Raw genomic sequence first — 12,387 nt, forward strand, 5'->3', positions numbered from 1 at the left:
TCGATGAACCGGTTCAGAGCCTTGATTCTAACAATAAAACTGTTAAGGAAAATGTGTTAATGTCAGTTCTGCTGTGATCCCACCTATCCAACTCAGTCTTGAAGGAGAGTCAGCCGCAGACTGAAAATAAGGACCATATCATCAAGCCACCAGTGTCAGAAGTGCCGGCTGGCACCAACTCTGATAAGCAGGATGCAGAGTCTAAGGTGGATCGTCAGTCCTTTGAGAAGTCAATCTTAAAGGTTTGTTTGTCCCCAGTTTCATGTCAATTCATGGCTCAAATCATGCTAATTTAAAGTATTCGTGGTGTTGTGATAACTGTTCCTGGAATTGGATGGACTATTTGCGTTATTTCATTGTACAGTTTAGAAAAGAAACAGGAACAAAAATGGATTGAACATATAAATGCCAAACTATTTTTTTGTGACCATCACCAGCTGTGTATCACCATGTTTCTGTGTGAGTGCAGCTCGAGGAGCAGCTCCGGCAGCAGATCCTTGAGTTTGGGGATGCAGGCACAGTCAGCCCGGAATTGAAGGCCAAACTCCATCAGGTCAGTTAGGCATTGAAGAAAACCAACCTGTTCAACTGTACGGATGGTACATCAAACTTTGGAGTAGCAAGTCCACTATTTCCATGGGCTCTCTTGCCAGTTTGTTGAGGAAGATTACTTAATTTATTATAATAATCAATCAGTTGACTGCCATTTTCATCCAAATATTAGTATGAAGAACTGCTTTAGTTTTTCCCCCCTTTCACTCAAGGATTCCACTCCAAGGATTCAGCCAATAGGTTGTAATTATATATATCTCCATATGTGTCTGATAACTGATACAGCTTTAATTCATCATGCCTCACTGTTTCTCATATGTTTCCCCAGATAGTAACTGAAAACATCAATGGCATTGCCCTCCATCAGCTCCCACTAGTGTACAAGGTAGGAAAGAAAAGCTTAACCTGGGTTGTGACTGAGCAGATACTTCAGTTTGTTAGGGCGACAGTTTCCAAAAAAAAGTTGCTACATAGCTAAAAACTACATAGGCAAATACCACACATGTGCCTAAAGCTATGTTCATGCTGTCAGTATTTTGACTTCAACAGCAATTATGCAACTTCCATCATTTGTTCAAAGTATTATCGGACTGAAGCAAGTATCAGAAGAGTAAGTTGATCACATTTAGATGAACAGATCACCAAGGCACTTAAACACTTAAAGATTTGCGTTAAATCTTCTCATGCATATAAAAATACATTATTCACTATTTGCATTAGGACCATTTGATTAAAGTTGATGGAAACCATTTATTCGTACATAACTTCCCTTGGAGAATGCCCATTTAGATAGATAGATAGATAGATACTTTATTGATCCCCAGGGGAAATTCAAGAACTATTTAGAACTATTAGAACACAGTGGATGGAAAGGCACATAGATTGCACATTTTCTTTACCTAAATGTTCCTGCAAATACAAATGTGAAAACAAATGCAAATTAGCTGAATGGAAGCCCAGCTACTGTGGGTGTGGTGTGCGTGCCATCAGGTTTTATTTGCTGTAAAGTGAGTTTGTCATTCAGTTCAGCGATCTCTTCTCAGAAAATGTTTGGTGAGGACCTGCCCCTGGCTGAGAGCGGCTTTGTGAACGTGTCCGAGCTAGTGGGGGCCCTGAGCGATGTACTCTGCGTCCAACCCGACTCAAAGGAGGACAAGAGCCACCTGGTGGTGACGCAGGCATCAGACACCGCAGAGCAGGGCCACTACTTGAACAGTGAGGACTCCCACTGGGATGGAACTGCAGAGGAGGACACTGCAGATGACCTACCGATAAATGCAGAGCAGAAGGTCGACAAAACCATCCAACAGGTCTGGCAACCCAAACAGTCCTGTTTGATATGGGTGTATGGGTTTTGTGTACCTGTAAATGTAAAATGTGTGTGGCGGGGGTCATAATTGTGGTTTGTAGGCCCTCACATGTGTGCTGAAGTAAACATGCCTTCTCTTGAGTATGTCTGTTGGTACATGCCTATGTTTGAATATATGCCTGTACCCAGGTTTTGGAGCAGGTGCCTGTGGACTCTGTGGTGCCTCTTGATGCTGTGAAGAATCAAAGGCTGAAGGCTCCAACCCTGCGCAAGGAGAGAGAGCTGTTGTCTGTGCTGGTTGAGCATGTGGAGTCACCTGGGCACTTCTATGTGCGCTTTGAGGGCCAGGAATCTCGAATGCTGGAAGACATGATGTTGCAAATGAGGTTCCATTCAGTGCAGTTTGGTTGTGGTTTTTAAAATAATGACTGCTCAGTGCAAAAGGAGCAGACCTGGTTTGAGTAAACCTCTTTTTCTGTCTACAGGACCTTCTATGCATGCCCAGAGATGAGCCAGCGCTACAGACTGTTGGATGGCTATGTGCGACCTGGGCAGGTGTGCTGCGTGGCCCCCAGGGATATTTGGTTCTATCGGGTGGTCATCCTTCAGGTACTGGACAGCCAGCAGGTGGAGGTGTACTACACAGACTTTGGTGATGTTAACACGGTGGACAGGGACCGCCTCTGCTTTCTCAAGTGAGTGCTTCTGACTTGATCTAGTCATTTACGTATGTTTCTGTTGCCTTATTGTTGGATGGCTCTTAATCTGTGTAGGTGAGATTAAAAGTAATTTACATGGTTTGATATAAGCTTTCATATTCGGTACTGTGTTCTAATAAGTCTGTATCGATTGAAATGATACTCCTATGTTTGAGGATATACCAAATGGCTATGTAATGTAATATTTGTTACATGCATAAAGGCAGCACAAAGCTTTAAAATAAAGTGAACATTTAAGTGATTTGTTTTAACTAAAAGACATTTGGAAATTACAGTAAATTATAAATAATTGATATTTCAAATTTCAGGGCATGCTATGCAACGCTCCCTGCTCAGGCCGTTCCTTCATCTCTGTCTGGGATCAAGCCAGTTGGGGTAATGTGAAATGACATTTTTCATCTGGCCCTTCTGTTGAAAATGGCCAGACGTTTGGATGCTTGGCTTGTGAGCAAAGATGACAGTTTTAGGTGTTTTCTGTCTACAAGCTCTTGCATCTCATTAGTGTTAATTTTGTCACCTATTTTTAATTTAGTCTTAGTCTTGTGACGAAATGTCCTTTTTAGTCTTTGTCATATTTAGTCATTCAAATATCATTTTTGTTAGTCAAGTTTTAGTCGACTAAAAGTCTTGTCATTTTAGTCTAGTTTTAGTTAAAAGAAAACTAAAGGTATCTTAGTCTTAGTCAGTTTTAGTCGACACATTTTAGTCTTTTTTTTTATAACAAATTATTTCTGATTACCATTTGAGTCAAATAGTGTTTCACACATCTCAATTATCCAACAATATTGTGTGTCCACAGGGCTACTCGTCTGTTATAATTGCTCATTTTGATTTTTTGTCAGTCAGTGCACAGGTAAGTCGCGCTACAGTTATAGCTCGGCTGGGATTTGACCATAGACAGTAAAAGATTTGACTGGACCACTGTCATATTCGTAGACCAGTGTTTCTCAAAGTGTGGTCAGGGGATCACTAGTGGTCCGCAAGCTATTCCAAGTGGTCCGCAAGCAGACGTGGTAAAATATAATATAGATGAGTTGTTTGCAATATAACTTGTATGTAAATCCAAACAGTTCTGCAACACTGTCTATGTATGATATGCCATTTTAAATCATACAGTATGAATCCTCTGACACAATAAGCAAAGTGCAAAGACAATAAGCAAGGTGGTTCAGTGAGTAGGCCTTTTGTGTAGACTAATTATAGGCTACTGTTGAAGTAGGTATAATCTTTTTTTAAGCTAGGGTTAGTTACGTGGTCCTGAAACTGAAAAAGTTTGAGAAACACTGTCGTAGGCCAAACTATTAATGTTTTACTCCGCCTCACTAGATGGCGATATCTTTCAAACGCATAACACATTCCCCAAACAGACTCTCCATCTTAGCCATAGCTAACTTGCTAGCGAACTTTCCATATTAGCTTACTTGCTAGCAAACTTTGCATCATCAGTCTAACTACAGTGGGCAGTGCTTCGACTTGGCCAGCTTCACTCGCGGTCCGCGCGTGGGATCACGCGGTATCATGCGACTTTAATTTGTATTTTTCCAGTGAGACGCTGCAACAACCCAAACAACCGGTAGATGGCTCAAGTGAGCAGGGTGTCTCGTAAAAAGAAATGGAGCCTGGAAAACCCTACACAGACTTCACTACAGACTTTAGCAGACTGGTTTTTTAGAAAAAAATTTAATAGCCAGAAATATGCCTGCCCTAATAAAGAAATATTTGGTTAACTGGCGCAGTGAATCCCGTTTGCAGCCGAGAAAAAACGCAAGGACAAATTAAACATTCTGGTTTTCTCCGAAAGTGCAACGATGATAGACAGACATCATTTGGACAAAATATAGAGCATATTAACCTCCGTTGCTCAGCCAAATGCCTTCCTGTTACGTCCTGTTATCATGGAGTTACAAGCGATAAACGGTCACAAGGTTACTTCATTAGCAGTTTATTTTATTTTTTATTATTAAATAGTGTTTTTCATTTAAAGGTTTGACTTCGTGCTTATTCAGTAGAGCATTTAGTGCTCTCCCCCAATCCCAGACGCTCACATTGCATGTTTGTTTGTAATGGATGCAACCGCCAGATAGGCTATCGCGCTTGACGGCAATGAGTTGTTAACAGACATGAACCAAGACATATAGCCCAGCAGCAATCTAGGGACTGTTCGTTATTTATTGAAGGGGCCACCGGAGGAATTTTGAGTGCTTCAGTTGCAAGTTGCATGACCCTCTCTTGCCTGCTAGAAATTGTTCAATGACCCTCCGACAGAATTGTTAAAAAAGACATGACCCTCCCCTGCCAATTGTCGCTGTCTTCCACCCGCGCCACAGCCACACACTGTGATAACGTTCTTAAATCAATCTTTCCCGTGAGCTTGCATGCTACCAGTCCTTCCTTTTCCAATGTGTTTGCCTGTTTGCACAATTTCACAAATAATCATAGGTCATTAATAATATGACATATAATCCCTGTGCACGGGACCCAAAACAATGCATGCCAACTTTTCGCGTGTTTATGTATTTTAACTTTCCCCGCTGTCTTGCCGCTTTTAATGTTTTCCATTAGAATATCCCATATTTTTTAATACTCTCATAACAGCTCTGCCATCAGGCCTGTCTCTGTGTTGCCCTGTTGCTACCCATTGCCCTTCCAACTAAAACAGATGTCTTCAAATCATCGTTTTCCTTGCTTGAAGGCTTAACTTAGAGTGATGTTAACCTATTTAAGTTTAATCCATGATGATTGTCGTGGAGAGCACGATTCATTGGCGCTTGCATGTTTGGCCTTATGTTCACGCGGCGCACCTGAGGCTGCTCAGCTACAAGAGAAAGAATTTCCCCTGTTTGTATGTTCACTGCAAGTTGGCCTACCATAACTTACCAACTCTGCACTGTAGACCCTAACTGGCTATTTATATTTTTCTGTGAAATAAGCAAATGTATTTGTTCAACTTTATGAAGCAGAATTACGATAGGCTACTTGGAACATAATACATTTAACAAAGGACAGATGTATGTTGCTAGTGACAAAATATTAACTTTCAGTGTTTTACGATGTCTTTGTCATGGGGAAGTGTTTTTCCCCATGCATTTATTCTAGGTTACTGTCAGTGATTGACGCGAGAGAAGCAGGGTCTGTGTTGTGTTGCGCTATGCTAATTTATTTTCATTGGGCATACCTTGCCAGGTCGCCCACAGCTCTTCAGCAAACAAAGCCAAAATTACTCCTTTTGAAACAATGAGTGCAGGAAGCGTTTGTATGGTTATATTGCTTGACGGGGATCCCAAGCAGCTTTCAGCCATAAGGCTACTTTGAGAACATTTCAATTCACCTGACACTAATATTCAAAATGTTGAAAACTATTTCGCATAGCCTATAAAGCAGTTTAATTAAATGGAATGTTAGTTGTTAACAAACGAAGCTACTTGGTGAGGCTTGGCCTCACAGATGCTTCAGGCCTTAGATGGCAGGAAAAATCTTCACGATAGGCCTATTAACTAACCACCCGATTCACGTTGGCTGGGGGGAAGGGGGGGCCATCAGACATTTGTGCCCAGTTAATCCGCCCTGCCCCCAACAAATCACATCTTCCCACCTCTGACGGCTTAAAAGAAGTCAAGAGGACTCCTTACTCACAGACCTATTCACAAACCTCCGGCATTTTGCCGTGTTTTGAAATCCTATGCAGCTACAGGAGCTTCCAATCGTGAGGAAGCAATTTTGCATTGTAGGCTAACTAACATGCAACTAACATGCAATAACGCCGCCAACAACAACCAAAACTAGTCTAATCATTGTCAACATGTAAATTAAATGTAACATTATTGTGAATCAAATTAAAATGTTCTCTTTTGCAAACGTAGGCATAGTAACAGAATAATTTAATAATGTTACAAAGATACTACATCAAACCGTATATTTCATTAGGCTACTAGGCTGTTTTGCCTTGATTCATTTAGGCTAGGCCTTTTTATTCAGGGCCGTATTCACAAAGAATTTTAAGGCTAAAAGTAGCTCCTAACTGGCGAATTTAGGAGCAACTCCTAAAAATAATGGGCGCTTTCCTCCTAACTTTAGGACTCCTAATTTTTTCACAAAAAGTAATTCCACGAAGCATTTTAGACCTAAAAGTAGCACCTAAGTCTGGGACAGGTTAAGTCGAAAGGACTCCTAACTCACTAAGACCTATTCATAAACAGCTTTTTTGTGGCATTTTAGTTGCGATGTTTTGAAATGCGTAGCCTATGCGCAACAGGAGCTTCCAATCGTGAGGAAACAATTTTGCATTCATAACTAACATGCAATAACATGCAATAACCAGCAACAACCAAAACTAGTCTAATCATTGTCAACATGTAAATGAAATGTAACATTCATTGTGAATCAAATTAAAATGTTCTCCTCTTTGCAAAGCGTAGGCATAGTAACAGATTAATTTAATAATGTTACAAAAGGATACTACATCAATCCATAGGCCTATATTTCATTAGGCTACTAGGCTATTTGTTTTGCTTGATTCATTTAGGCTAGGCCTTTTTATTCAGGGCCGTATTCACAAAGAATTTTAAGGCTAAAAGTAGCTCCTAACTGGCTTAATTTAGGAGCAACTCCTAAAAATAATGGTATGCTTTCACTCCTAACTTTAGGACTCCTAATTTTTTCACAAAAAAAAGTAATTCACGAAGCATTTTAGACCTAAAAAAGTAGCACCTAAGTCTGGGACAGGTTAAGTCGAAAAGGACTCCTAACTCACTAAGACCTATTCATAAACAGCTTTTTTGTGGCATTTTAGTTGCGATGTTTTGAAATGCGTAGCCTATGCGCAACAGGAGCTTCCAATCGCGAGAGAACAATTTTGCATTCATAAAAGGGATGCAATAACGCCACCAGCAACAACCAAAACTACTCATTGTTAACATGTAAATGAAATGTAACGTTTCATTGTGAATCAAATTAAAATGTTCTCCTCTTTGCAAACGTAGCCTAGGCATATTGGTGACAGATTAATTTAATAATGTTGCAAAGGTAGGCTACTACATCAATCCATAGGCCTATGTTTCATTAGGCTACTAGGCTATTTGTTTTGCTATTCATTTAGGCTAGGCCTTTTTATTCAGTTATTAATCATCTTCCGTCCTTTGCACTACTTGTGTAGCGCACGCATTCTCTGACCTGTCACCTGTCACTCATCATAGGAAGAGAGGTGTTTGGAATTCCCGCGTTACAATCGTCAGCCAATCAAGGTGGTCACTTCAGTCAAGCTTGTGCATGAGTAATGACGTCATCCATAGCCACGAAGACTCACTCCTAGTTTAGGAGTTGTCTGAAAGGCTTTGTGAATAACTTTTAAGAGAAAACTCCAAGCTAAAATCTTTAAGTGCGATTTAGGAGTAGCCTACTCCTAGTAGTAAGATAAAAACCTTTGTGAATAGCCTACGGCCCCAGTTATTCATCATCTTCCGTCCTTGTGTAGCGCACGCATTCTGAGACCTGTCACCTGTCACTCATCATCGTAAGGGAGGTGTTTGGAATCATGCCCGCGTTAAAATCATCAGCCAATCAGCCAATCAAGGTGTTCACACTTACCCATTTACCCAAATGAATGGTCGAATATTACTGATGATCATTGTTATTTAAGAACATGCAGTGTGCGAGGGTACCAAAACATCTTGCTCGTAAAAAAAAGCATTATAGCGCACATTCTGGCGGGTCTGTTATTTACTGTAGGCTGCGCAAACCACAGGCCTTTATTTTGGGCATTCATTCATTCATTCATTCATTCAGCCTTTATTTATTCTCGGAGGGTCATTGAGGGAAGCCCTCATTTTCAATGAAGCCGAGATTACAGAAGCAAGCAAAGCGCTCCACAAACAAGACAACATTCGAGGCCTTCTGTTGAAGAATTTTATATAAAGCCTGCGCTAACAGTAATCCTCCTGCCCCTGATAGGCCTACCACAGCTGTGGATAGTGTGGAATGTTCAAGTAATAACACAATCCAATGTGTGTCTCAATTGTCCCCCGCTGACCACCTCACACATTTCTCTAGATTTTGCAACGAACTTACATGACACAATGCCATAAAATATGCCAGTTTTAGGACACAGAATAATGTTTGTAATGATACCAGGTAGGCCTACGTTTAACAGTAACAAGTGTAACGAGCTATTCATTGTCGAAGGTGCATGGTGAAGTGAAATTCTTACTTTGGAAAACAAACATTTGCCAATATCATCGCCGATCATCAGAATATTGCAACAGATTCTGTGTTCTGGACTGCAGGTAACTTGTTAAGCCAGTGGTTCTCAAACTTTTATTTCATTCCCCACTTTGATCAATGGGCATGACTGATGATAGTGAAGATAACGTGTTATCCCGAGGCTTTTGCAAGTCAGCATCTTCGACGGTAGTCTATTAAATATATAAGTTTTCGATGTCCCAAATGGAGAGCCATACTTTATTGTTTTTAACAATCTCTATGCTACTCACAAAAATGTAGGCATGGGGACATGATGAAGTAGGCTATCCAACTTTCTGTGTTAAAATATTGTGATTACGAGCCAGTGGTTTTCAAACATTATGCGTGACTCGTACATCTAACTAAATGCAACAGGTATATCGTCCTCAAGATTCGCAAAATGAGGACCAGTGTTTTGTCAAATTGCAAATAGCTATTCGTTTTAACAATTTTTTATGATGGCCTATACAAAAAGCACTTCATACTATCTTAATCTTGGAATATGGGGAGGGAAGTGGCGCGTCTGCAGTCAGCCAAATATAATTGTAATTCTGCGGCATAAAGCAGTATTTGTTTATTGTACAGAAAATAAAAATGACATGTCAAGCAGTCAGTTGACTACATTGCAGTCAAGAAGTAGGGCAAATTAAGACACTGTTTTGATTTTATGTGAGTTATGCTACCCCCAACACTGACAATAACATAGGCAGCAAATTAAGATATTTTTTCGTTTTTGTGGAGCGGCACCGGTAGGCTATCAAAAGCAGATTTCGTTTTTCGCTGCCACCGTGTAGTCAAGCCTTAAGCCATACCCAAGTAGCCTTAATCGAGATAATGTTTAATTACGATTTATTTTGTTATTGAATTCGTGAGGGCTGGGATTCCTCCTCGTAACAATTACGTTTAAAGGTAGCCTAGCCTCCTGCTTTTTTCAGAAGGGGCGGCAGTCAGGCTACTGACAGAGCGATGTACAGTGGCAGAGCCGACCGACAGTGGCTGAAAGTGGTACTAAAGCTTCACGCAGCTTCACGCCTCGTAATGCGCGACTGAAGTGGCCATTTGAAAGCGATGCCCTCTGTAGATGAATAGTTGACATTACATGCTGAACATTTTCGTATGGACATTCTGGGGGATGTTAATTTGTATGAGAGAAGCTTCAACTTCTGGGTATGTAGCATTGTGGCATAAAGCTTAGGTAGTTAGCTTGCTAACTCCTGCAGAAATCTCCAGGTTCTTGTTCCATGTAGTTTCGTGTTGCAGCCACAGGGTTGTAGCAGCAGCACGTAGACTAGCCTACAGGAAAGCTTTTGCGTATGAACTCATTCGGAATATTTTGAAAACGTAACAGCTAGATATTCTGTCTTCGAACAACATGAAGGGAGATTTTATCTTAGCTTTTATTTCATGCAAAACATTTTAGTCTCGTCTTTTTTCGTCAACAACAATGCATCTTAAGATAGTCTTAGTCAGTGTTTCAGGACATTACTGCCGTCTCGTCATCGTCTCGTCTTAGTCATGAAAAAAAAAAGGTCGTTGACGAACATAATTCCTCTCGTCTCGTCTGACGAAATTAACACTACATCTCATCTCAACTCAGGTCTGCTGGACAGCAAATGCCATTGGATGTTTCCAGAAACTGTGCTGTGATCGTCTTCTGGTTGCAGCCATAGACCGTTACCGTGGTGGTTTTATGCAAGTCTACCTGTGTGACACGCATACCCATGAGGACCTATACGTCCACAGCATCCTCCAGACCGAGGGACATGCAGTATCATGTTCTAAAGCTGACTACTTAGAGGTTAGTGCCAGAAAAGTCTCAGTGGAACAAGAATTTGTGAAATATGTTTGTGATGCTTACATTTTAATGCCATTTTGGAAACCTACGAACAGATTGCTACAGGCGTGTACTGCTGTATTAAAAATCTCAAATGCACATTTTTTTTATTACCATGACCATTACAGCTATGACCTGGGCAGCTACATGATACCATTGTTGGTATAAACCAGATGTGATGGCAGTGTGCACATTCGAAAAAATTAGACCAATCTAACTAAAACTATTTTTATGCTCTGCATATGGAACGCATCAGTTACACGCGGTCATGTGTAACCTGTTGTGTTTCTCAGACATCTTGCAAGTCCAACCCAGTGTCCATGTACCTGGGGGATGGTGAACTCAAGCCAGTGAAGACGCCCGAGTCGGCAGTGGAGGAGACGCACGTCACAAGTGCCACACCAGTCACAAGTGACCCAGAGGTACTTGGTACTTGGAGCAATCCTTAACAACACACAACTGACTGAACCAGCAGTCATTCTCAGGCCTTTCTCTGGTGACCCACAGCACTGTGTAGGTTTGTGTCATATGCTTGCCTGGATGGCCATCCCATGGTGATCCGAATAACTAGCGAGTGATGTCACAAAAAATGTTAAAAAAAACTGTTGCTGCTTTAAGCAGAAATGTGAGTTGATGTATGATTTGAGAAATGTGAGTTGACATATGATTGGCTCAAATGCATACTGTAAACTCACCTTTCTGTACAGACTCAAAACATGTTGTACTGATCAGAATTGAGGCATATGATGTGCCCGACTGATTTGGGTGTAAGAGGGTGTGATGCTGATCTGGAACTCAATCCACCAGGTCATTCTGCTGAGACAGGAAATTAATCATTATACCTGTGTACGCACCAAGAGTGACTAGAGCTGCAAAAATTGCCCTGACGAATGGACGTCATTTATTTTCTATGAGAGCCGGCGTCTCTCGGCAGCGAGAAGCTGCAAAGCCGTCATCGTCGGGTTTTGGGCATTTTGAGCACCAAGAGCGTCAAACAGGAAGTTGAAGCTTGGTTAACTTGATGGTAATGAGTTATGACACGGCTCAGCGGCAACGACCGGCAACCAATTCAAAATTAGGTGTACACAAAACCTATGTGAACTTCAGTTCCTATGAAACATTTGTTCTGTTTAGTGTTTGCAATAACAAGGGGATTCTCCATATCACTGTATGAGTGATATAGAGAATCAATGAAATAAATGATCAATGGATCAATGAAATATCTTTTTTTATAAGCTGAACAACGTTACATGATAAAGTAACCAGATGCTGTCAAAGACCATCATTGCCAGATGCTGTCAAAGACCATCATTCAAAATTAAGGCAAAGCCTAATTTAATATTTTAAACGCTTCTTGATAAAGTATTTCTTAATATCAAATTAAGTTAATTTGTGTAGGGATACGTTATCCCAATGGTTCTCTTAAAAATGTAACATACAGTAATTTCCTGTGTATTAGCCGCAGGACAGTGTTTTATGCAAGATAAAAGAAACAAAACCATATTAATACCATATTAGCTGCCCCCGTGTATTAACGTCATAGCTGAAGAAATTTTGCAAAAATCAATGTATAAGCCTCGGCTAATAGTTGGGAAATTACGGTATGACTGAACATTCAAGCAGGCGTCTGAAATATCTCTTCAAGCATCAAAAGCAGGGCTGCCAGAGCGAATTTTGCCACTCCAGTCGCTCTTGGTATGTAAGCAGTTATATAAATAGATTAAAGACCCTGTAAACCT

At 40.8% G+C, this 12,387-nt stretch overlaps 1 protein-coding gene across 4 annotated transcripts in view; it reads left to right on the forward strand.

Annotated features, from left to right (window-relative positions):
• The window catches only part of tdrd5 (tudor domain containing 5), a 37,104-nt gene that overhangs the window by 4,356 nt on the left and 20,361 nt on the right, over positions 1 to 12,387 (forward strand). For all 4 annotated transcript variants that reach the window (XM_048252179.1, XM_048252181.1, XM_048252178.1 and 1 more), the window contains exons 5-13: positions 97 to 242; positions 470 to 553; positions 881 to 937; positions 1,596 to 1,862; positions 2,051 to 2,247; positions 2,347 to 2,556; positions 2,889 to 2,955; positions 10,412 to 10,612; positions 10,942 to 11,070. In XM_048252179.1, the coding sequence (XP_048108136.1) occupies positions 97 to 242; positions 470 to 553; positions 881 to 937; positions 1,596 to 1,862; positions 2,051 to 2,247; positions 2,347 to 2,556; positions 2,889 to 2,955; positions 10,412 to 10,612; positions 10,942 to 11,070 (1,358 nt within the window). The remainder of the gene's footprint in view (positions 1 to 96; positions 243 to 469; positions 554 to 880; positions 938 to 1,595; positions 1,863 to 2,050; positions 2,248 to 2,346; positions 2,557 to 2,888; positions 2,956 to 10,411; positions 10,613 to 10,941; positions 11,071 to 12,387) is intronic.

The sequence above is a fragment of the Alosa alosa genome, chromosome 9, assembly GCF_017589495.1.
Source record: "Alosa alosa isolate M-15738 ecotype Scorff River chromosome 9, AALO_Geno_1.1, whole genome shotgun sequence".
In the NCBI taxonomy this organism is placed as follows: Eukaryota; Metazoa; Chordata; class Actinopteri; order Clupeiformes; family Clupeidae; genus Alosa; species Alosa alosa.